Source organism: Dipteris shenzhenensis, chromosome 25 (genome assembly GCF_047967505.1).
Source record: "Dipteris shenzhenensis isolate YYH24624 ecotype China chromosome 25, Dip_SZ_1.0, whole genome shotgun sequence".
Taxonomy (NCBI): Eukaryota; Viridiplantae; Streptophyta; class Polypodiopsida; order Gleicheniales; family Dipteridaceae; genus Dipteris; species Dipteris shenzhenensis.
In genome coordinates, this window is record NC_141620.1 from 49877881 (window position 1) to 49903380 (window position 25500).

The 25500-nt window shown below is 39.7% G+C and overlaps 1 protein-coding gene across 1 annotated transcript; it reads left to right on the forward strand.

Moving 5' to 3' along the window:
- Nucleotides 1–22304: 22304 nt before the first annotated feature.
- LOC147886014 (pyruvate dehydrogenase E1 component subunit beta-like) lies at nt 22305–25113 on the forward strand. Its single transcript, XM_087396808.1, has 5 exons — nt 22305–22566; nt 22901–23020; nt 23321–23433; nt 23663–23706; nt 23805–25113. The coding sequence occupies exons 2-5, from the start codon at nt 22909–22911 to the stop codon at nt 24775–24777; spliced, it is 1242 nt and encodes a 413-aa protein (XP_087252934.1). The 5' UTR covers nt 22305–22566; nt 22901–22908; the 3' UTR covers nt 24778–25113.
- The last annotated feature ends 387 nt before the right edge of the window (nt 25114–25500 follow it).

Here is a 25500-nt window from a genome sequence, read left to right on the forward strand (position 1 = left end):
TATACTGCTCATGTTGTCACAATAAATGACAACTGGCCCATCTGTAGACTGATGCATATCATAAAGTAGCTTATGCAACCAAGCTACCTCAAATGCAACCATTGCTGCACCCCTGCACTCAACCTTTGTGCTCGACAAGGCAACTGTAGGCTGTTTCTTGCTGCTCCAAGTGACTGCAGCACTCCCAAAAGAGAACACATATCCACTGGTAGATCGTCTATCAGAAATACTACCAGCCCAATCAACATTAGTGTATCCATGCAACTGTATCTGAACCCCAGCCTCATAAAATAGTCCAGACTGTAATGTGGACTTCACATACCTGAGTATGCGTCTAGCTGCATCCAAATGCGGTTTCCTTGGAGCTTGCATAAATTGACTTACCAATCCAACAGCATAGCTCAAATCTGGCCTGGTAATAGTCATATAAATCAAACATCCTACTATGCATCTGTACATAGTAGGGTCTTGCAGTAGCTCACCTGCATCTGCGCTCAGCTTCACATTCTGCTCCAAAGGAACTGAAATAGGCTTACAGCCTGTCATCCCATATTTGGACAGCATGTCCAATCCATACTGCCTCTGCAAGAGATGTATCCCACTTGGTGATCTAATCACCTCAATGCCCAAGAAATAACGTAGCTCTCCCAAATCCTTCATCTCAAACTTGTGCTTCAATAGCATTTTCACATGAAGTATATCTTCATCACTATCACTTGTGATGATCAAATCATCAACATAAATGACAAGCAGCATAATACCTTTCTCTGTTTTTCTCACATAAAGTGAGAATTTTGCCTTGGAAATCTAAAAGCCAATAGTGACAAGATACTGTCCTATCTTGTTAGACCATGCTCTAGGTGCTTGCTTCAAGCCATACAAGGCTTTCTTCAACCTACAAACAAACTCAGGATGAATAGCGTGAAATAACCTAGTGGCTGCTCCATAAAGACCTCTTCTTGCAGATCACCATGCAAGAAAGCATTCTTTACATCCATCTGATGTAAAGACCATCCCTTTGATGCAGCCATAGCAATGACTGCTCTTACAGTTGCCATCCTTGCAACTGGACTGAATGTTTCTTCATAATCAATCCCATATGTTTGTGCATACCCCTTGACAACTAATCTTGCCTTGTATCTGTTCACAGAACCATCTGCATTGTGCTTCACCTTATAAACCCACTTATAGCCAATTGCATTCTTGTCTTTAGGCAAAGGCACCAATTTCCATGTTACATTTGCTTCCAAGGAATCCATTTCTTCATCCATGGCTTTCCCCATTTTTCTTTTCCCATGGCTTGCTCAAAAGAAGTGGGTGCTTGTTCCTGTATCACTTTGACCATATAGGCATAGTGAATGGCTATAAATCCATCATATTTTAGCCTATCCACCGGATACTTGACTCTAGTAGACCTGTGCAAAATAGGCTCACTACCAGCTGCTCTCAAAACATCCCTGGTCTTCCTTACTCCAGGTGTAACAACAGAAGGAATACCCAACTCATCATCAATGCTCTGTTCTGAGCCACTGGATTCACCATCCACATAAGAGTGACCTGCATTCACATCAAACATGGGCTGATCTACCTTCTCTTTTCCTTTTCGTGACACCTGCATACCACTATCTGCATTGCTTTGAGGAGATTCTCCTGATCTCAATCTGCCTATCCATGGCGAAGTATATGAACCACTACTAGAGGACACTGTAGGTCCACTAATATTTTGTGATTGCTACTGTGAATTCTATGCAGCATTACCATTTTGTGCATCTACATCATCAATCACATTTATCGGTTTATACCAGCTGCTTATCTCATCAAAAACAACATCTCTGCTCATTGTAAACTTATGAGTAGAAGGGTTATAGCATCTATACCCTTTCTGTTGCAGAGAATAACCAATAAAGATGCACTTCTCAGCTTTTGGATCCAACTTGGACCTCAACTCATCTGGCACATGAACATAGGCAATGCAACCAAAAATTTTTAAATGAGAAATATCTGGTTTCCTACCAGTATACATCTCCTCTAGCGTCATGCCATGTATTGCTGCAGTTGGAGTCCTGTTCATTATGTAAACTGCTGTAGCAATTACTTCAGCCCAATAATAATCTGGTAGGTCTTTTTCATTTAACATGGCCCGAGATACCTCTCCAATGTGCCTGTTTTTCCTTTCTGCAAGTCCATTTTGCTGTGGGGTATGGTTGCATGAATATTGCTGCTTTATGCCATGCTCCTGTAGGAACCTTGCAAACTCATTTGAGAGGTACTCTCCCCCTCCATCTGACCTTAGGCATTTTATTTGCAGGCCTGTTTCTTTTTCAACCATAGCTTTAAAAGCTTTAAAATGCCCAAACACTTCACTTTTGTTTTCATAAAATACACCCAAACTTTTCTACTATAGTCATCAATAAAAGTGACAAAGTAATGACAGCCTCCAATAGATGCAGCTTTAGTAGTCCACATATCAGAGTGGATTAATTCCAATGGCTTCTTACTCTCTTGAACATGTCTAGGAAATGGTTTCCTTGCCTGTTTTCCAAATTGACAGTCACATACCTTATGCATTTTTGCAACCTTGAATTTAGGCAATCCTGCAATAATATTTTGGGCCTGCATTGATTTAAGTCGTTGTACATTAACATGACCAATGCGTTTATGCCAGATATCAATATCTGCAACTACACCGGTCCCATGTGCAAACATTGCTGCACTCAATTCAGGCATGTCCGCATCCAACGTAAACATCATGCCCTTCTTCTTTCCTTTTACTATCAAGCGACCGTTATTTTTCATATCCTCGACAAAGCATCCATGAGGATTAAATCTAACCTGCAAGCCCTGCTCAACCATTTGACCAACAGAAACCAAGTTCTTGGTGATATTCGGGAAATGAAATACATCAGATAGGTATTTCTTTTTCCCATCCTGCATAGACAAAGGAATTTTACCAATCTGCACAATACGATGTGCAGTATCATCACCAGTCTCCACAAATCCTATTCTATCCATTTCCCTTGCATCCTACATCCATTCTGCATGACTTGTCATGTGGTTTGATGCACCTGAGTCAACATACCACACATCATTTCTTTCTTCTGCACTTGTTATAGAATTGGTCATGTGCTGCACCATAAATAGATGCTCATTTCTGTCATCACCCTGTCTACTAGAAGATGCATAATTGCCTTGCTGCAATTTTCCATTCATAATGTCATTCTGCTTTTTGTAGCAGTCTTTAGCCATATGACCCATTTTACCACAATAGTAGCATTCAACATTGATGTTTGCATTTTGGCCTCTCTGCCATCCACCACAACCTCTTTGGCTCCCCCTACCTTTAGAGTTACCACGTCCTCCTCCAAAGGACTGGTTTTCTTGAGTTTGCTACATATTCTGATTTCTATCACAGCCTCCAGATCGGCCTCCTCTACCTCTGCCTCTACCTCTTCCAGCATTTGAGTAGAAGACAGTTTCTTTTGAAGTTCCTCCTGAAGAAGATGCACCACCATTTCTCTGCTCTTTAGAAATTAGAAGAGCAAACAACTCCTCAAAATCAGGAAATTTTTCACGGACGGCAATGGATGTCTGGAACTGTGCATAATCCTTTCCTAGACCATTCAAGGTCAGAGAAACTAGATCATCATCTTCCACTGGCAACCCAATGGAAGCAAGTGCATCTGCAATTTTCTTCACCTTCATGTGGTAGTCATTGATGCTCATATTTTCTCTCTGCACATTGTGCAACTCCTGCTTGAGCTACATTTTCCTGGCTTGTGTATTTGTGCTGTACATTTTTGCCAAAGTATCCCATGCCTCCTTTGGCGTACTTGCATCCTGAATATGCACAATCATAGAATCTGAAATACGGATAGACAACCAATACATAACTTTTCTGGTTCTCTCATGCCATCCTTTAAATGCCTACATTTCTTGTTGATTGGGAACATTAGGAAGAACTGGTTCTTCTTCATTTCCTGTAATGAACTCCCAATAGCCTTTTCCCATAAAAATATTTGTCATTCTAAACTTCCATGCTTGGAAGTTGTTCTTGTCAAGCTTTTCAGTGACAATCTGTGAAAGAGAATCAGACACCATTACAGAACACTGCAAAATCTTCTGTCACTACAAAAAAACACAGCTTCTGCCTCACAAGGGCAAATCTGCAAAACTGACGAAAGTGGTATTTAACCACACAGTCACTTCCTAGTGACGATTTTGCATCAACAAGCAGTAAGGATGATTCTGTAACTCCCAATATCTCTATGCACAGGCATACGATGCAATTTCTGCGGTAACTTTTCACCGACTTGCGGAGTAGTGGTCACACAGCAAAAACAGGGCCTTTTTTCTCAGTGCTTGCAAAGAACTTCTGCCCCAAAAACAGGCCTCGAAATGGCCCCGTAGCATATATTGCCCTCTCGCCACACCGCGGAGGGCATCTCAATCTGAGACAATGCACTCTTGCACTTTCTGACTGTGCTACCTACATAGATTTGCTCCCAAACTCGAAAAAGGAAAGCAACACTGGTCCTCTTACCAGGACACTGCAAAATTGGTTTACTTTCTTGAGCTCCTTACCATGAACCATGCTCTGATACCATGTGAAGATAGTGGGAGAGAGGGAAGGAGTTCACTTGTGGCTTTCTCACATACACAATGGGGGAATACACACAAAGGTGGAGGCTGAAAACAATTTTCCTCTTCTTAGTTGTAAAAGCCAAAAGAACTCTAGTACAAAGAAATAGGAGAACCCTATATGTGGGTCTCAAATCAAACTCAGCTAACTAAGGTGGCATACTAACTGAGCCACGAACTAGAGTAGATAAGGATAGCTGTCATCCAGCTATTATTCATGGGCGGTGTACCAACCGCATCTGTAGCTAACAAGTCAGTGACATAAATGCACAACGGTCACCCTGGCATATCACGAGTGGAGCTCGATATCTCAACAGCCAATGCTTGGCATCAAGGACAAGAGTGATTGATGAAGAGGGTAGCAAAAAAAGTTGTCCAATCGTATTCCTAAGGACAATAACACTATGGCCACCAATAAGGAGAGTGTGATGAGCATCATCTCAAAGTTCCAACTAATTTCTTTATCCTTTACAATGCTTAAGCAATCAACCAAGGGAAGATGCAAAATGCCTTTGTGCTTATTTTGCTTAAGCAATTGTTGGCTCATGGGAGTCTAGTCAATTGGATGGTGGGCAACAACATGAGTGACCTACTTTTGTGGCCTCTCTTTTATGGGCATGGGTTGTGGAGGTGGAGGTGGAGTTGAGGAAGACAACATGGTGACAAGAGAACTAGGTGATGGAGGCTATGCATTTGTTAGATAAGGGAGCAGAGTGCATGAGATAGTGTGGGCAAGGCAGAGATAGTGAAGGCAATGGCTATTGAAGAGAAATATGAGTTTGCATGAGAAGTTTCCTATTGGGAGCTGGAATGCTATCATTTTGTGTTGTGCATGGGAGGATTTGGAATGACCACCTATCATGTACATGATTATGCTTGATGGTTGCTTGGTTTAGCCTAACTAGCTCATGTGTCAGCAGCAGCCAATGATGAGTGTGCCCTAGTGGGGAGATGAGGAGGGTGGCCATGTGGTAGGGCTTGACTCGAATTCCATTGAATATCTTGATGATGATGTGTCCTTATACATTGGCTAGTTGGATAGTGCTGTTGGTGAAGACCTTGATGAGGGGGAATGGTTTGTTCCTTCCCAACTTGAGATTGGGCTAAAGGGATGAAATCTTGGAATTGAAAAGAGAACAAACATACCCTTTTAAACATTCTAATATGATTTTTGCAACATTGGATTACCTACTAGGACCGTACTGCTCAGATCCAGAGTTCATTGTTGTTGTGGTCATTTGTCAACGAGTTTCCTATTCTTTGATGTCATGCATAACTGCCACCCAAATTTTTGGAGCTAAACATAAACCATTATGAACGGGGTCAATTTTTTTACTACCTTGTAGGTCATCTTGTATGCCCATAGGGCTGCATGTAGCTTGGCATCCAAATCTTGCCAATGCGTGTTAATTGTCTTAGTGAGGATGGACTTCATGACATTATTCATGGACTTGACTTGGTGGTTGCACCATAGATGGTATGGTGGTTGATACTTAGTGGATGACCATTGACTTGTTAGTAAGTGAGTTGAATACCTTGCTCATGAAGTGTGTACCTTGGTGATTCACAAAATTGATGGGGCAAATTGTACCAGCAACAACAAATGATATTTTCATAGAGAAGCTTGGTTGTCATATGCTCTAGTAGAGTTGTCTCTCATTGCCTTAGCGTCTATCCCCTTAGTTATGTAAGATGCTGATTACGTTTTTGGGGTGTCCCAATGAAGTCAATACCCTAGCATTAAAATGATTTCCACGGTTTTCTTGAGTTGAGTGGCATATGATGTTGTGGTAGTAGCAGCCTCTCTCTCCTTTGGCACACATCACACTCACACCAGCAAGCATGGGCATCTCAAAAGAGGATGCTCCACCATAACCCTTCTTGAAGGACTTTCCTAGATGTGAGCTTGCCATTGAAGTAGCCTCTAAAAGTCCTATATGCATCTCAATGAGCACAACTTCTATTCATGTGGAATGAACCATGTTTGTAGGACTCCATCTACTCCTTGGTGATAGATTTTTCCTCTAATTAGACTGTACTTCCCATCCCTACAATGCAAGTTGCATTTGCTTGTCTCAAGGTATGTTCCTGGGGAAGGTAACTCGAGACAAGTACTAAAGCATGTCCTTGTACACGGTCTCAAAGATGTTGACTACAAATAATTGAGCATCTAGCAGCTTGGTGTTTACTCCCTATACTCTACTTGTGTAGGTATTCTCGAGAGGTGGTCCACTTCCAACATATGACTTCTCATGCTTGTAGATGATTTTAAGTTGGACTCCTACAACAACAACATCCACCCTACTAGTCTCCCTTGAGTGACTAGTTTGTTGATTAAATAAAGTAATGCTTGGCAGATAAATATAGAAGACAAATGGGTTATTGAGCAAATAATGCCTAAATAATTGCACTTGGGGAAGGGGGACGGGGGTGTCATGAGGTAGCTGGAATAGTGGATTGGGTAGCCTAGCCTACCATTGGGCTATGCTAAAATATGATGGATTGCATACTTGATGCATCAACATGCACATGAAAAATTACATGACATCTTGGTTGGAGTAGAATGGACATTTTAGTTGTTCATTATTGCTTCAATACATGGAACATTGTTGTCAACTCCTCATTCGAATGACATCCTTCTTGGTGAGCTTATAGAGTAGTGCAACAATCTTGGCAAAATCCTTAATGAACCTTCTATAGAAGCTAAGGAATGAGTGTAGCTTCGTCGTTTTGTTGGTTCTAACATGTGCTTTATGGCCTTGATCTTGTATTGGCTTGGTCCTAATCCCTTCTTTGGATATTCCATGTCTAAGTAAGATGCCAAATCTGATGCAAAAGATGCATTTGGTTGGGTTCAAAGAGACCTCTACCTCCCTGCACTTATCAAAAGCTTTTATGAGGAAGACGAGGTGCTTGATTTTTTTCAAGTGGACACAAAAATTATCTAAGTAAATTGCAAGAAACTTGGTTAGATGCTCCCTAAATGTTTCTACCATGAACCTTTGGAAAGATGATGATACATTTATTAGGCCAAATGGCATCACATTTCATGCATATGCACCCCATTTAGTGGTGAAGGCTATCTTCCATTGAGTGTTTGGTGCTAAGGAGATTTGAATGTACCCACTTTGCCCATCCATGAATGAGTTCATCTTGTGGCCTACTACCTCATCAAAGCCTGTTGGTGACAGGGATAAGAAATAGAATTGGTATGGCTTGAGCATTTAGCTTCTTGTAGTTCTTGCACGCTCAGAGCTTACCATTGTCCTTTTGCACCACCACAATCAATAATATTCAATCAATCCTATCAATTGCATAGATGAACCCTACTCAAATCAGCTAGTCTAGCTTGACCTTCACTTGCTTGGTGTAGTTGGTACCTTTGTTCATCGATTGGCTTTGTATTTGGCACAGGGGAATATTGCACTGATAGAGCTTGAGAAAAATGCCATGCAAGTGAATGTAGCTTCAAGAAGACACATCTTTTTATCTTATGAATAGGTATTTGATCTTTGTAAGTTGAGAAGTGGTCAGGTTCTGACTTTCCTTCATCATGCGCTTTGCTCCTCATCCATGCCTAGATTGAGTATTTGTGTCAGTTCACACATCATATTATGCATGTTGAGTGAAAAAATCATCAAATTCTTATTCTCCCATAACTTCTTCCAAAAAGTGCTCGGGGAAGAGGTGCTTTTGCTTGTTGATCTTTGCTGCTGCCATTTGGAAATTGTCAATCTCACCCACAGGTAAGATGTGGATATCCATGAGTTGATATTCAACATCTTATAGAAATTGATCTTCCACTCCCAAGTCGTGTGGCATGCAATTGCACAAGACCTTGTTGGGTTTCACAAAATATGAACCTTGTTGTACTTGGTTCTGATCATCATGAGTTTTGATCCCAAATTGTGAATAACATTTGAAATTTTTAGCCATGGTCTACCCCTGGGGCACCAACTCAATATGTAATATGTTACTACCCTCATCCAAAATCCAAGGTATGGGGGGGCAAGGTCCATATATAATATGCATGGATTTCCTTTTTAAATTCAAATATGCAAGGGAGAAATATGAAATTTCATGTCTCCCCTCCCACAAAATATAAGCTATATACCTTGAAAAATATGCAAGATTTTAAGATTTGTACATATTTTTCATGATATGTGAGGCCCCAAGGGGGGGGTTCTTTTGGATGAGGGGGGTTAAAACAAAAAATACACTAAAATATGAAAACCCATCTCCTTTCAAATTAATGTAACGTTTTCATGTGTTACCCAAATTTCAAGGTGTAAAGACATATTTGAAGCTCTTTTAGTGTAGAACACAACCTAGTTAATTTGAATAATTTCTACTCATGTCATATTGTTAAATTTATCTCATACTCAAGAGTTTGATAGGTTTTCTTACTAAAGGGAGTTGGCACCCTAGGGGTCTACCTAATATCAAGAGATAGTGTTCTCCTCCATGGCAATGATGATGAGGCTCACTATGTAGTGGAATCCTCTAGTTTTAATCATGACATTGGAAAGCATGCACCAGGGATCCACGAGCCTCTAGTCATCAGCCATCCAATCCAAAAAGGAGATAGATTAAGTTCTTAAGCTCCAACAACCATTGCACCAGTCTCAAAGATGATGTCAACTCCTAACCTGCCATTGCACCAGTCTCAAAGATGATGTCAACTCCTAACCTGCCATCCACAAGGACTTTTGGGATGTTTTGCTTCTTTAGCTTGATTATGATGGAATCGATCGCTTACCTTCAAGTGGTGGAATAAATCTAAAGCCTTTCATGCTTTAGAGCTTGTATTAACTTTGGGTTAGCTTGACCACCAAGGATGGAGACCTTGCAGGCAAGTTAAGTACAGGTAGCTTAGATTGAGACTAGTTAGATGGCATTGCACCCAACTATGACAGTTGAAGTGATGCAACTTTAAGTAACAAGAAAGGCCAATTTACCCTTGAATCTCAACTTCACAACTTAATGGAACTTTTGCATGCCATGACACATATGGAAATTCAATGCATCTAGAAATACTACACACACAAAATCTTGATGAGTCAATGGAAGATTTGTATCATTCTCCATCTATGACAATAGATAGATTATTTGTACTTGACCTGAATGGAATTTTGCTCCTCAAGTCTAATAAACCTTTTGGTGGTTACAATCATCATGATGGTAATTGTAACAAGGAGCTACTTGGCCAACTAACTAGTATTGACCAACTAATGCTAGTAATTGTACCGACAAGCTACTTGGCCAACTAACCAGTAGCTATAACCAACCTAGTGGTGGATCCACGTTAATGAGTTCTCCCCTCCCCAAGGAATTATATGACTTCCACATTACTCTTATATGTGGGATTAAGCCTCTGATCATTGCCACAAGTTCCACGAGGGGAGGGGAAATTTTTAATCGTCTGCCCTTTTTAACCGTCTACCCTTTTTAACAATCTCCCTTGATCCTAACCTAAGGGGGCCAAGAAGGTGAAGTTAATTCTCCCTTAATCCAAGGTCTAGGTCTTTCATGGGCATTGGGCTCCACATTTTTAGGCCTTTATTTGTCACTCATCCATGTTTTTTCATGCTAGCTACATCGTTCAACATGTTTTGTGTGTCTGTTTGCATGGGAAATTTGAATGTATGGAAGCCAATCTGTAGCAGTGATCCCGCAAGTTTAATGGTTTACAATAGGAAGGAAGCATATCTCAACTACCTAAGTTTGTGCATACATAGAGGATGAGTCTGAGTTAGGATGTATTAGGAGCAACACGATAATGGAGCAACAATGCGAGAGGCTAAATATGTAAAATACACAATATAGAAAGTGCATGGAATGGAAGAGAAAGAGAGACATTGATATACGTGGTTCACTAAGTGTGGGCTACATCCACAAAGAAACAACTCTCATCTAGAAATTTGATTATAGGACCTCATGACCTATTTCCATGGATTAAATTTTGTCCAAGCATGGTTTTGTGGAATTCCGTAGATGGTAAATGGTTCAAGTGAACTTACATGGTTATACTATTGCACATTATGCTTGTATGGTTAGATGAACACATGGTATTTACATGCATATTATGGTGAACATGGAAGCACAAGCTCATGTATAGTGACATGGTTATGCAACTGCGCCTTAGCTCTTACACGGTGCTCGTATGATTGTATGGTTTATGGATTGTGCTCGTATGCATGTAAGTTTAATTAACGCTTATATGCTCAGGTATGCTTATGCTCCTATGCTTGTATTATTAATGCGTCATGCTCTTATGCCCTTATATGATTATGCTATGCAAATGTTGTCTATGATTTAGAATGTTCAAGATGAAGGTTCTTATGTTATAGAATGTTCAAAATGGAGGCATTCGATTAACCATACAATACAATTATAGGAGCATAAGCAAAATAGCATAACCATTTCTCGATAACCATAGCATCGTGTTACGCATACAAGTGAAAGAGCATAAGCATATAAGCAAAAGAGCATAATCATATAAGCATCTCTCCATCACCATAGCACCATTTTATGCATATAAGCAAAAGAGCATGATCGTACAAGGGACTTAGAGCTTTACCATCTACAATACAAGCGTCTGGGCATAAGCATATAAGCATTTCTCCATCACCATAGCACCGCATTACGCATATAAGCAAAAGAGCATAACTGTACAAGGGCATAAGAGCGAGAAAATCTACAATACAAGCATAGGAGCATAAGCTTAAGAGCATAAGCATATAAGCATTTCTCCATCACTATAGCATTGTGTTATGCATAGAAGCAAAAGCCCATAACCGTACAAGTTTGTAAGAGCAATACCATCTACAATACAAGCATAGGAGCATAAGCTTAAGAGCATAAGCATATAAGCATTTCTCCAACACCATAGCACCGTGTTATGCATATAAGCAAAAGAGCATAACTGTATAAGGGCATAAGAGCAAGAAAATCTACAATACAAGCATAGGAGCATAAGCTTAAGAGCATAATAAGCATAATAGCATTTCTCCATCACCATAGCACCGTGTTATGCATATAAGCAAAATCCCATAACCGTACAAGGGCATAAGAGCGATACCATCTAGAATACAAGCATAGGAGCATAAGCTTAAGAGCATAATAAGCATCTCCATCACCATAGCACTGTGTTATGCATATAAGCAAAAGCCCATAACCGTACAAGGGCATAAGAGCGATACCATCTAGAATACAAGAAGAGGAGCATAAGCTTAAGAGCATAATAAGCATAATAGCATTTCTCCATCACCATAGCACTGTGTTATGCATATAAGCAAAAGTCCATAATCGTACAAGGACATAAGAGTGATACCATCTAGAATACAAGAATAGGAGCATAAGCTTAAGAGCATTAGCATATAAGCATTTCTCCATCCACATAGCACCGTGTTATACATATAAGCAAAAGAGCATAACCGTACAAGGGCATAAGAGTGAGAAAATCTAGAATACAAGCATAGGAGTGTAAGCTTAAGAGCATAGCATGTAAGCATTTCTCCATCACCATAGCACCGTGTTACGCATATAAGCAAAATAGCATAACGGTACAAGGGACTTAGAGCATTACCATCTACAATACAAGAGTCCAAGCATAAACAAAAGAGCATAACCATACAAGGGCATAAGAGCGAGAACATCAACAATACAAGCATAGGAGGCTGGAGCATAAGCTTAAGAGCATAAGCATATAAGCATTTCTCCATCACCATAGCACTGTGTTATGCATATAAGAAAAAGCCCATAAGCGTACAAGGGCATAAGAGCGATACCATCTAGAATACAAGCATAGGAGCATAAGCTTAAGAGCATGAGCATATAAGCATTTCTCCATAACCATAGCATCATGTTATGCATATAAGCAAAAGCCCATAACCATACAAGGGCATAAGAGCGAAACCATCTAGAATACAAGCCTATATAGGAGCATAAGCTTAAGAGCATAAGCACATAAGCATTTCTCCATCAACATAGCACCGTGTTACGCATATAAGCAAAAGAGCATGACTGTACAAGGGCATAAGAGCAAGAAAAAATCTACAATACAAGCATAGGAGCATAAGCATATAAGAATTTCTCCATCACCATAGCACCATGTTATGCATATAAGCAAAAGAGCATAACCATACAAGGGACTTAGAGCTTTACCATCTACAATACAAGCATCGGAGCATAAGCAAAAGAGCATAACCGTACAAGGGCATAAGAGCGAGACCATGAACAATACAAGCATAGGAGCATAAGCTTAAGAGCATAACCATATAAGCATTTCTCCATCACCATAGCACCGTGTTACGCATATAAGCAAAAGAGCATAATTGTACAAGGGCATAAGAGCTAAACCGTATAAATGTAATGACCCTAAACCATTAATCGTACAAGCTTAGGAGCATGAGCATGAGCATAAGAGCATAAGCACATAAGCATTCACAATTACCATGAGCATTAACATTTCATCTCCATTAATGCAAAACTTCATTGTCTGGAGTCAGGAAGGTACGAATATCAATACACAATGTGTGAGCACAAGGTCAAACTTCCAGCCTTCCAAGTACAAAAGCCGTATATATAGTTGTCCATATCAACTTGGAGGGTCACATTGCAATCAATCGTCACTTCCTATAGCTAGCACTTGTCTCTGAACCATTACCATGTCCTTGCACACATGGCCGCACACGAGCATAGATCCCCTCCACCTGTGGGGTATGGGAAAATACCTCCATGTCCACCAACTCTCCCTGTGCCTGCGACCCCATGTGCTATCCATGGCCCGATGTCTCAATACCGGTCTATTCAAAGGGTACTTCCACATTGTGATTAGCAGTACGATCCTCTGTACGGTTGCCATCAACAATGTCCTCATCACCAGACAAATCAACATTGTCATCCTCCTCATCATCCGCATCAATATGTTCACATGTTGCATGGCCAAATGGACCAGGAACCGCTGGACGAGGATCATATTTCAAAGACAGAAGGAGACATTGGCGCATCATCTCTCTCACAAGCGGGTCAACGGGTGGCTGAACAGATCCTGAAATGGATTGCCCATAAATGCAGTCATACATAAGGCCACTCATGAAAGGAGCAAAAGAGCATTGAAATGTATAAAATCCAAAGCATACATACCATCGGGCATGCCTAGCGCCTCATGCAATATGTGCATCATTGTTTCAGCCATCTTCATGGCCGTTGAGTTGAAGTCAATGGCGATAGGGTCCTGAGATTAAAGATAACATTATACAAAATGTAATGCAAATGTATAAGATGTGGCAACCAAAAAATTCAAAGTCACAAACCTGTGGTGTGTCGACGAAAGGCCTCTTGCCATTCAGGTCAAATGGACCTGGGGTAGTCAAATCTACATGCAAGGAGGAATGTCCCTTGCCACTCGTGGGGGTCTCCAAGTCAATGTGGACAATGGGCCAACCTAAATGCACAACAAGATATAAGAACAATAATGCTATAGGGCATGTTTTGCAAACCATAAACCCATCTAGGTAGGAGTGCTTCACTCACTTGAGGTGGTGGTGGAGTGGGGGGTGTTGGTGGAGGTGGAGGTGGAGGAAGTGATGGAGGCAATGGTGGATGAAGGTGAGCATTTTGAGTTGCTGTAGGACCCCTTCTAACTTGCAGGGCACGAAGATAGGGAGTCGGGGGGAGGCCATGGTCACGCTCGCGATGGTCATCAATTCTTAGCTTGCTGCCAAAGACCCTTGGGATCTTAGGTGATTTGCGACAATTGAGTCGAAGACAAATCCATATTGTACCGCTAGATATGAGCTTGTGCTCCTCAAACTATACAAACATGGTAGGAATAAATATGATTGAGTGTTTGGATACCTAACATAATTTGTGTCCAACAATTGTTGAAAAAGAATTACACAATGAATGAAAGTCATAGCAAATTCTAATATCAATAAGAAGTCATCACTCACATCCTCCCCTTGCCGACACACTATGTAATGTGGATGTTCTGCCATGTTGCACTTTGCTGGAAATAAACAACAACCATGCCCAAGTGTTTAGCATAAATCCATTCAGGAAATATATATTTCCCATAGACATTCGTATAGTAGACCACATAAAAGGATGCCTATAACACACGTTGCTAAACATTTAGTTGGGCAAAACAAAATAATATCATTGGCAACAACATGGCTTCCAAAACTTGACTGTAGAGCCGTCTAGTAGAACCATCCTCGATGCAGCACATGGCAACACTTCATACCTCCAAGAGTATGTAAATGTGTGTCGTATACATTTGATGACATGCCTATCACTAAGGTGACCATGGGAGACACATCAACTCACAAGAACACCGTAGGGTAAGGGAGAGGCATGTACGGAGATAGACCATAATCAAAGATGTAATATTTTTCAGAAAAATAAGTTTTTGTCAAACAACAAATGAACATAACATTTGTTTTAGCAATAATAGGAATTAAACATATAATTCACCACACCAAAGGAACTTTAAAATTTTGGAAGTTTGTGTAATCTTTAGTAGCTAGTACAATCTACACAAATACTACTACAAGTCAAAACCATTGGGGTAATCCACAACTATAAAATAATTATCAAATAGGCTCGATTAAAAATCAAAGTTAGGCCTCTTGCTTTGTAGCCACTAGTGAGCAAAGAAGGGGCAATGGCTGATGCAAGGAACAAAGATTGGTGATGGCCACTCAATATTTGATGAATATTGAGACTTTTTTATAGCTTCATAGTGCTCTCTCTCTCTCTCTCTCTCTCTCTCTCTCTCTCTCTCTCTCTCTCTCTCTCTCTCTCTCTCTAAAAATCCTCTTGAAGCTGTTTAAACTTTATTTTGTCTCGATAAAAAGATGTTTTTGCATGGAGTTACAAAGATTTGCAGGAAGTCCACCCAAATAATGCTAACATAGAATTATGTTGGTATCGCATGCCAAGCTTGTGCATCATTAGAGGTATAGAATAAATCCTAACTATGTGAAGCGGGTAAAAGCCGAGCTTGAATAGCTCATCCAAGCAAGGTTCATCTATGAAATAGATCATAGTGATTGGTTGTTCCCAATCGTGCTAGTGCCTAAGAAAAATGGCAAACTCCTTGTTTGTGTGGATTATGGAATCTAGATGGCCAGACAGCACCAAAACCCTTTTTTATTCCTTTCATAGATGGAATCATTGATCAAGCTATAGGCCATGAGATGTACTCATTCATGGATGTTTGACGTAATCAAATGTATGTTTCCTTCAAGGATCATTGTAAAACTGCTTTCATAACAAAATGGGGCGCATGTGCCATTAAGATCATGCCGTTTGGTTTGCATAATACACCCTCTACCTTTTAAAGATTCATGGTTAACACTTCTCAGAATTACATCTAATCATGCAAACAAGCTAGGATTTCTGTAACCCCAGCTGAAAGTGTTTTCTGTGTGTGGGTTGGTGTATTATTCAGATATGTGATTTTCAAAGAGGGTATTTGGATAGAGCCAAATAAAATTTGAGCCATTGAAAAGATGCTTAGACTAGAGAATGTGACACAAATAAGGTCTTTTGTTGGATTCATTAGCTCCTATGGATGATTTTTGAAGGATTTCTCCAAGATTGCAGCACCACTATATGAGATGAGAAAGAAAGATACCAAATTTTATTGGACTAAATAATTTCCTCCTATAGCACTTCATGAATTGAAGAAATAGGTATCTAAAACACCCATACTATGATAGCCAAGATGGGATATGCTATTGGTATCATGTTGATGCAACTAGAGGGAAGATTGACTATCCAATATACTTTGCAAGCCAATTGATGACTCGGTCCAAATGTAAGTATAGCATGACTAAGCGTGAAGCCCTTGGGATGGTATATAGTGTGCTAAATTTTTGGCATTATTTTCTCAAAATTCCATTCATCTTTTATGTTGATTATCAAGCTTTGCTCTATTAAATCAATAAAATAGTGACCCAAGGGCATCTGGTATGATTGATGCTATTGTTGTAGGAGTTCTATTTTAAATTATTTATAAACTAAGAAAATCTTGTGCAAGAGTTGATTGTTTGTACTGGTTACTAGCCGTAGATGACACTAAAGAATTCTGAACTTCAAGATTCTCATTTGTTTTCTATGCATTTTAAAAAGAACTGAGTATGATGAGATGCTACACAATTTGTCAAAGGAACTTTCCCCAAGAATATGCCTAAATATAGTGGCTATGTATCTAGTCTCTTCTCTTTTCATGTTTTGCTCTCCTCTTATGATTGTTATGTGTTTTTGGTTTGGGATGTTGGGCATGGAATTTGAGTTTAATGAAAATCACCATGCAAGTGAGTTGCAATAGCCTCAAATTACTTCACAAGTACTTGCTACTCTGCATTTAGAGCCAATGTAATCCAATTTTCATGTAGCCAATCTCATAGCTCATTTATTGTCAAGACATGCTTCTAGCATGGGACACAACTCCAAGGTCATGGAAGGAATTCATAGGTTCATATGATGATGATATCTTCCAATGGCCTGATCATTTCTCTGATATGGCCAAATATAGTTCCTAGTTTGATATGCAAATTTTTGGACGAGGTCAAACTACTACAGCATGGTATTACCAACTAGAAGAGGGCATAACAAACTGAAATGCTTTAAGAACTTCCTTTGATAGCACAAACACAATGAAGGATGCACTAAAACAATTGCAAGAGCTCAAACAAATGTCAATGGAGATTGTCTCACAATTTGGAGTCAAATTGATGCATTTGCTTCTTAGGGCAGATGCAAACATGATTGAAGATTTAACACTTTTTTTCTTATGGCCATGGTTTCATCCAAATTTTTCTCAACATACTCAAGGTAAAAGGAGTTAACTCTTTGAATGAAGATTTTTGAATCGCTCAATGAATTGAATTTGTATGAAAAAATTCAAATATGAGGTCCCTCCTCTTCCTCCATTATTCCGTCTTCTACTATTAGGCCTACACTGATGGACATGAGAAAAGCAATACAATGAAAGATCAAGTTGCTAGATAGAGATGCTCAAGGTAAACCATGTTTCCACTACAACAGATATGGTCACATACATAAGTACTATTGTATGCTCGAACCAATGTGAAGTTCTCAATTTCAAGCATTGTCAAATTCATTGGTATCAAAAAAGAGCATTTAGACCCATGACAAGAGGTTCCTCCTCTTGTTGTTGCATTTGTAGTCAATGCTAAATTTAAGGAAAGTACTTTTTTGATTTTGTTGACTCCAGTAGTTCTCTGACTTCTTCATTCAATTCTTTTGTGGTCGAATACTAAATTCCTCTTTACTCTCTATCGATAAGTCAAGTAACATTTGGAAACAACATTGCCTCTACTGAGACATCCTCTAATGATGTATGTGATTATTCATGATATTTGGTGACAAATAAAGGAGATGTTGGCATTTCTCCCAGAAATTTTTCCAGGCTCTTCTCCAACAATCATGATGGCATTAATTTTCCATGAGGTCCCAATTGGCAATTTAAGACCAATTTCTACAACACAACATAGATGATCAAGAAAAGAGATACAAATCTCAAGAGAGCATGTCACAACAAAGTCACACAACACAATCATTCACCATTCAAAAAGTCCATGGGCTTGTGAACCACACTTAGTCAACAAACAAGATGACACATATAGACTTTGTGTAGGTTTTTTACCTTTAAGCACAATTATAGTTTGTGATGAAATACTTTGCATTGAATTGATGATATTCTTGACTCTCTGTTCATTATTCATTTTTATTTGCTTTAGATCAAAAGTCAGTGATCTTAGTCCATCCTGCAAATTGTCGAAACATAGCTTTCAGAAAGTTTTTTGGGTTGTATGAATAAAATGTCATGCCATATGGCATGAATGATGCACCAATCACATTCAACACTTGATGAATTTTGTTCTACATGATCTCATAATTTAAAGAAAGGTGGTTACGTGGAGAACATGCTCATCCACACTTCAACATGGGAAGAACATCAGCAACAAGTACTCAATTAAGTTCTCACATCTATTATACAATAGTAAAATCTAAGATTAAATCTTGCTCAATGCAAATGGCCTCAATCTAAATTGAGATATTTAGGAATTTATCATTGCTAAAGAATATATCAGGCTAGATCCACAAAAAATAAAAGCATACAAGACCACCCACCACATCAAGATGCTAAGCACGTTCAAAGATTTTTTGGGAATGGCCCAATTTAGTGCTAGATTCATTTCAAAACTCTCTATTTTGGCTACTCTAAGAAATTTTTAACTAAATATAGTTAAATCCATTTGGTCTTCATATGTCAAAAAGCATTTGATTCCATTTGTAATGTTTTGAAGAAAGATGCCTTAATGTGACATCTCAATCTTAGTCATCCATTCCTCATTCAAATCGATGCTTTTGACCAAGGTCTATGACCAATTTTGTTGCAAAACAGGATGCTCAAGGAAGTTGGCAACCTATTGTGTATCTCAACCAATCTTTGAAAGATCTTAATACTCAATATGTAGCTATAGGATTACACCCATATGTTCATGGGGGGAAATTTTGATGCACAAATCAGGTAGTACTAACAGGCTTGATGAAGAGCAAACATGCAAGGGCATTTGGCTAGAGGGGGATTGTTTTTGCAAGATCATATTTCAACATCTCCTATCAACCAAACATATTTAATTGGGTCATCGATGCTTCATGTTTCTAATAAAATGCAGCCCAAATTGAGATAGGAAATTCATCTTTACATATTGCTTCATTGCCTCTCCCTAATGAGAGACCATCTCTATTTACCTTCAGCGATGAACTAAAAGCATTCAAGTAGATGATCCAAAAATGTCTCAAATCAAGCAATAGATCAATCCTTGAAACCACCTTCATTTTTTGAGTGATTGATAATTTATTATTACAATATCATAAGCCAATATTATAGCCTCTAATTTTTATTCAAGCTAGGGTATGGAGTCATGATTTACACATAAGAGTTTTTGGTGGTTGTTTGGGTTTTCTTAAAGTGTTGACTAAGTTGCAAAGAAAATTCTTTTAGCCAAAGATGCATCATTCTCTGCACCTTTGCCTACAATCTTGTCCCATTTGTCAATCATTCAAGACTCCCACCAAGAGGAAAGCAAGAGATATGAATTTAACAAATGCAACCTAGCCATTTGAATTAGTGGCTTATGATATAAGGACCCCTTTTCCAAAGTCATAGCTGGCAACAAGTACATCATAGTTTTAATAGATTATTTGACATCAAGGTCAATTTCTCAGCCTTTGAAGATATCCATGGTCTTAGAGGTAGCTAAATTCCTAGTTTAAAATGTGACTCTACCTCAGCTAAAACATCTCCTTTTGGATCACGGTTGTAATTTAAGTTTGAGGTTCTTAAGATCTTACTAGAGAGACAAATATCAAGCAAGGATTCATTGGTTCCCCCTCATCTAAATTGTACTAGGTTAATATGAGAATTAAATAGAACTCTAAAACTGGTATTAGCCATGTATATTGACCTTCCATATCTTACATTGTGGCAAACTAGAATACAAAATCAACAAAGGTGAAGCCAATTTGAAGCACTATATGGACATCGTTCGGTAGATCACAACAAAATCAAACGTACAAGTGCCTTGTAATGGGCTAACTATCTACAAGATGATCTCATATTTATTTGATAAAATGCAGCTGAACATCTCAAAAAATCTCAAAGACAACATATATTTCTCTCATGTTTCTCTATATAGGTCAATAAATTTCTCTACTAGAAAAATCGAGTGATGGTTCATGATCTAGTTTGGAAAAGAGCAAACAAAGTTTTGGAGGCCCGTATCATATAAAAAAACCACTTGGCAAGATGGCATATGCACTACAATGTTGTGCTTCAGATCATCATAAGACAAACACATGCTCACATCTCCCAAATCAAATCATATCATGCTAGGATTATCCAATTTTTAGGGGGAACAGATGTGACGACATGCCATCTACATTGGATGGCCCAAGCATGACCCTCCAAATGCTTCTTGGCTATTCCAATCCCTTGGTGGAGATCCAATTCAAGTTTCCATTGTACTTGAATCACTAGAGATCCATTGTAGGCTTCCATTGTACCTGAATTTAAGAATAATGAAAGGAAAAAGGATAGATTCATTTTGGTTGTGACCTTTTTTGTGTGTCTAATCTCTTTTCTGTTTGATTCTCCTGTCTTGATTGTTACATTATAGTAGCTAGATTTAGCAACACCCCTAGCAATGCACAATACTAAAGTAACAAACTATCTTTAAATAAAGGCATTGGTAATTTTGTATTTCAACCTTGAATGACGGGGTAATTGCTGAATATAGTTGCTATATGCCCCCATACCTCAACATTATAGCAACTTACCAATCAAGAGGCAAACCAATAAGTCTTTACCTGCACTAATCAAGAATTGTTCTCACAATGGTATCATCTATGAGGCCAGCTTGAATATACTAAGGGATTTTAATGTGGGCTTATGAGAATAGAAGGCATAGCATAGAAATATTATAAACATCATGTATAGCCACAGTAGGCAAATGCAAAAGTGTTCCAATAGTCAACAATTGATTACTAATCACAACTAAGATAAATGTTGGTCTATCAAATAATACATCCAAGCAGCCTAGATTGAACACTTTTCTAATTTACATAGCATTGAGGACTGAATTAAGCCGTTAGAATGCTCCACTAGTGCCCCTTGTGCCCTTGATAGTTGAGAAGGTGCCAAGGTTAGCATGCTTTCAATTGCCAACAAACGATTGGCTATGAGAGGAGAAAATACCTCCCTCAACTTCCCTCCATCCATACTACTTACTAGTACACATACCATCATCCTTTTGCATAATAAAACATGAATATAACAATTTAGAATAGGAATGGTGGTAGCATCCATATCCGCTAATGGAAAAAAATAACCTATGTACAAAACTCAAAACAGAGAAGGTTTGGTTCAATCCCGATTTATTATAGACCATAGTATAACAAGTGTCAAAAAGAGTCAAACACTGTCTCTACTTTACTACCAATGACAGCAACCTATTATGATAAAGCCAAATGATGATGATTGAATCATGATACACTATTGAGGAGAGCCATATTCATAATCAAATTGTCCACTAAGCTACATCAAGAACCAATGTTTGGAATGAAGTTAAGGCGATGAGAGCCTTTTGCACAAGGTGGGATTTTGTAATAAAGCCCATTTATCATACGCTTCTCACAACCACACCTTGTGCCTATTAAATTGTTTGCAAATGGTATTGCCTTCTTGCTGCCAAATATGTACTCAAAGTAGCAAAGACTACAAACAAAAAGATGCTATACAACAATCTTTAAAAAGTAACCAATAAACCATTGCATTGTCACTTGCAAAATATGAACTCAATGTAGCAAAGACTTTAAAGCTCACCATGGGCGAAAGCATAGAGATGACTACTTGAGTGTTATCTTCTAAGAGTGACCAACAAATGATTGTAGTGTTGTTTAAAGACACATATTTCTTTATAGTTACAATTAAGTTTCAATCTCCATTATTTCACCTTCTCATTTTCAACCGTGAGAGGACAGGAGGATGACCAACCCGTTTGCATGAAAAGGAAGGGAAGCCACAAAAGCTCCAAATGGTGAGGGTGGATGTTGAAACGAGCTAATGAAAAAAGGTTGGTTCCGAAAGGTTTGGAATGGAGACAAGGCCGTCGTAAAGGTTGGAAGGGGGGGAGGGCGAAGGTTGGGTGAGCGACCAACGATGAAATCAACAACAAACATTTGGCCTCATCTCAAATGTGGGTGGAGAAATTGATGGCCCTTGTATTACTTTTATACCCTTCCCCTTCTCTCTCCCCCTTCACCCCTTTGCCTTAGCTCTCCAAGCCCCTCCTCCATCAGCCCCCTGCCCGAGCTCTTGAAGAGGAGGTAAGACACAGGCACCTCAATTTCGGAACTAAGGCTGGGAGGGAGCCAGGAAATTCTATCGCCCACATGAGAACTCCTGCTGGCCTAAACGCTCGGGGAGGAAGGACGGGAGAGAGAGAGAGAGATCGCATGTGCTTCGCAGCAGTGCTCAGAGAGAGAGAGGGGGGGGGGGGGAAGAGAGAGAGAGAGAGATCGCAGTCGCAAGAGCTGCTGCGCATAGGCGATCCGCGAGAGAGAGAGAGAGAGAGAGAGAGGAGCAGAGCACTCGTGAACAAACACCCATCACGACTTTGCATGGGGCTCGTTCTGATCGTCCTTCTCTCTTGAAATGCAGGGATCGACATGGCCGCCACCACAAATCATCTCCTCAATACCGTTTCTGCCTCACACCTTTCCTCTTACGCTTCCCCTCATCTTGGTCGAGTGCAGCTTGGTTTGCCGGTGAAATCTTGTGGTGAGTAATCACAAGCCTTTTCCCAATTCCTCTACATGCATCACTGTCTTCACAAACTCCTTGAGAGAACACTTGCATGCACAACTTTGATCGGACGTGTTCTGTGCTTTTCACGCACAAGTCCTTGATTTTATTGGAAAACGTCGATAAGCTTGTTCTTTCATCAAAATGGGGGATTGACACAATCCTTTGAGCCGGCAGCCCCCTAAGCGTCTCAGTGAGCTCATGTTAAGTTCAGTCAAGAAATTCTAGGTGATAATAGAGAAAACATTACATATCGGTAATTCTGTGTGCTTACAGAAGCAAGGCAGAGTTTTCTGGTCATCAAAGCAGTTGGGGAGGATCATGGAGCCAAGCTGTCTTCTTCCTCCAAAGGCCAACGGGCATCAAAGCTCATAACCAATGCAGTTGCAGTGAGTTTTCTTCCCGTGGGGGTCATGTGATTCCAACGTTTTAATGCAATCTACGCTCCTGCTCCCTCGATTCTTTGGATTATATCAATACAGTTTTAAAGAAGGCTCAAAATTGAATTGTCTTAAAATGGAGGTGATGGTACATCATGCTCCCCATTCCTGCATTTGCACAGTGAATTCTCGATATTTCACTCATTCAAGGGTAACTTCATGCTGCTGTTCAATACAGGTAAAGGGAGCAGCAGCTGCAAGTCCTGTCGCTGCCAAGTCAGGGTATGCCAAAGTGGTACTTAAATTGCTTTAGCATTCATTAAGCTGTTTTTAAAGGAAAATTGATTAATTGAAGACTGTTCAATCTTTGTCTGGACCAGGCATGAGCTGCTTTTGTTCGAGGCACTGCGTGAGGGCTTGGAGGAGGAAATGGAAAGAGATCCCCACGTCTGTGTCATGGGAGAAGATGTCGGGCATTACGGAGGCTCTTACAAAGTGACTAAGGGATTTGCGGAGAAATTTGGTGATCTGAGAGTGTTGGATACACCCATATGTGAGAACTCTTTCACAGGAATGGCAATCGGATCTGCCATGACAGGGCTGAGACCAGTCATAGAAGGCATGAATATGGGATTTCTACTACTGGCATACAACCAAATTTCAAACAATTGTGGCATGTTGCACTACACTTCTGGAGGGCAATTCACCATCCCGGTGGTGATACGGGGCCCTGGTGGAGTGGGTCGGCAGCTTGGTGCAGAACATTCACAGCGGTTAGAGTCCTACTTCCAATCTGTTCCTGGACTGCAAATGGTGGCTTGTTCCACCCCATATAATGCAAAAGGCCTCATGAAAGCTGCTATCCGCAGTGAAAATCCAGTGATTCTTTTTGAACACGTGCTACTTTACAACTTAAAGGAAAAGATACCTGATGAAGAATATGTTTGCTGCCTAGAGAAAGCTGAGCTTGTCCGTCCAGGCAATGGTGTCACTATACTTACATATTCTCGGATGCGACACCATGTTTTACAGGCTGCGAAAACTCTCATCAATAATGGATATGACCCAGAGATTATAGACATAATTTCTCTCAAGCCCTTTGATCTTTATACGATTGGAAACTCCATAAAGAAGACGCACAAAGTGCTTATAGTTGAAGAGTGCATGCGGACGGGAGGAATTGGTGCAAGTCTCAGAGCTTCAATAATGGAAAACTTTTGGGATTACTTGGATGCACCTATCATGTGCCTTTCTTCTCAGGATGTGCCAACACCTTATGCAGGGACTTTGGAAGAAGTGACTGTAGTACAGCCTCCTCAAATCGTTGCTGCTGTTGAGCAGCTTTGCAAGTAACAAGAAACAGAAGAGATTTAAGAGCTGTGTTGTGGTAATGCTGGTAGGGAAGTTTTACTAGCTTCGTGCACATGTCACATGGCCGCAGCAATGTGCTGCTAGGCTTTGTTTTACTGGTGATCAGAAATCATTTACATATCGGCTTTGCAAAGTTCCTAGATCAGAGCTTAGATACTGACCATTTATGGTTTCTGTTTTACAAAAAAAGCAGAAAAAGATTGACATTGTCTCAAGATGTTGACACAGCAATTTGAATGCCTCATCAGCATGTTTGAGAGGCTGTAGACTGCCTGCCATAGATTTTGGCTAATTATCCTTCATCATTGTTCTACTGTATTGATTTCTAGGAATATAAAAGTTTCTTGACCTGGGGATTTATTAGGTGAGCATTTTGCCAGAGAAACCTGAAGTTTCATTCCTAAGAACTCATTAGGTTAGATTAGTGTGCCACAAATATGCCCTTCGTTCATCATTGGTATCCATCAAAGTTGCATCAGCACATTCGTCACAATTGCATATCATCCGTTGCTTACAAAGTGTGCAGGTCTAGTTGAAGCCTTGTTGTATAGATTGGTTTGTGTAGGAACAACTGACGGTGCCCTTATGAAGCAACATTTGAAGTGCGACACAGATTTCATGCTATCAGTGAGCGACAACAGGAATGGCTCTTTGATCATCCATTTGTTTAGCTTCTGGTAGTTCACACAAACTCTTTTTATTTGG

Bases quoted from the DNA above. Each gene is read 5' to 3' on its own strand.
- LOC147886014 (XM_087396808.1), top strand. From the start codon at position 22,909: ATGGCCGCCACCACAAATCATCTCCTCAATACCGTTTCTGCCTCACAC. The intron at 23,021-23,320 runs GTGAGTAATCAC...GTGTGCTTACAG, and splicing joins TTTGCCGGTGAAATCTTGTG to AAGCAAGGCAGAGTTTTCTG. The intron at 23,707-23,804 runs GTATGCCAAAGT...TGTCTGGACCAG, and splicing joins CCTGTCGCTGCCAAGTCAGG to GCATGAGCTGCTTTTGTTCG.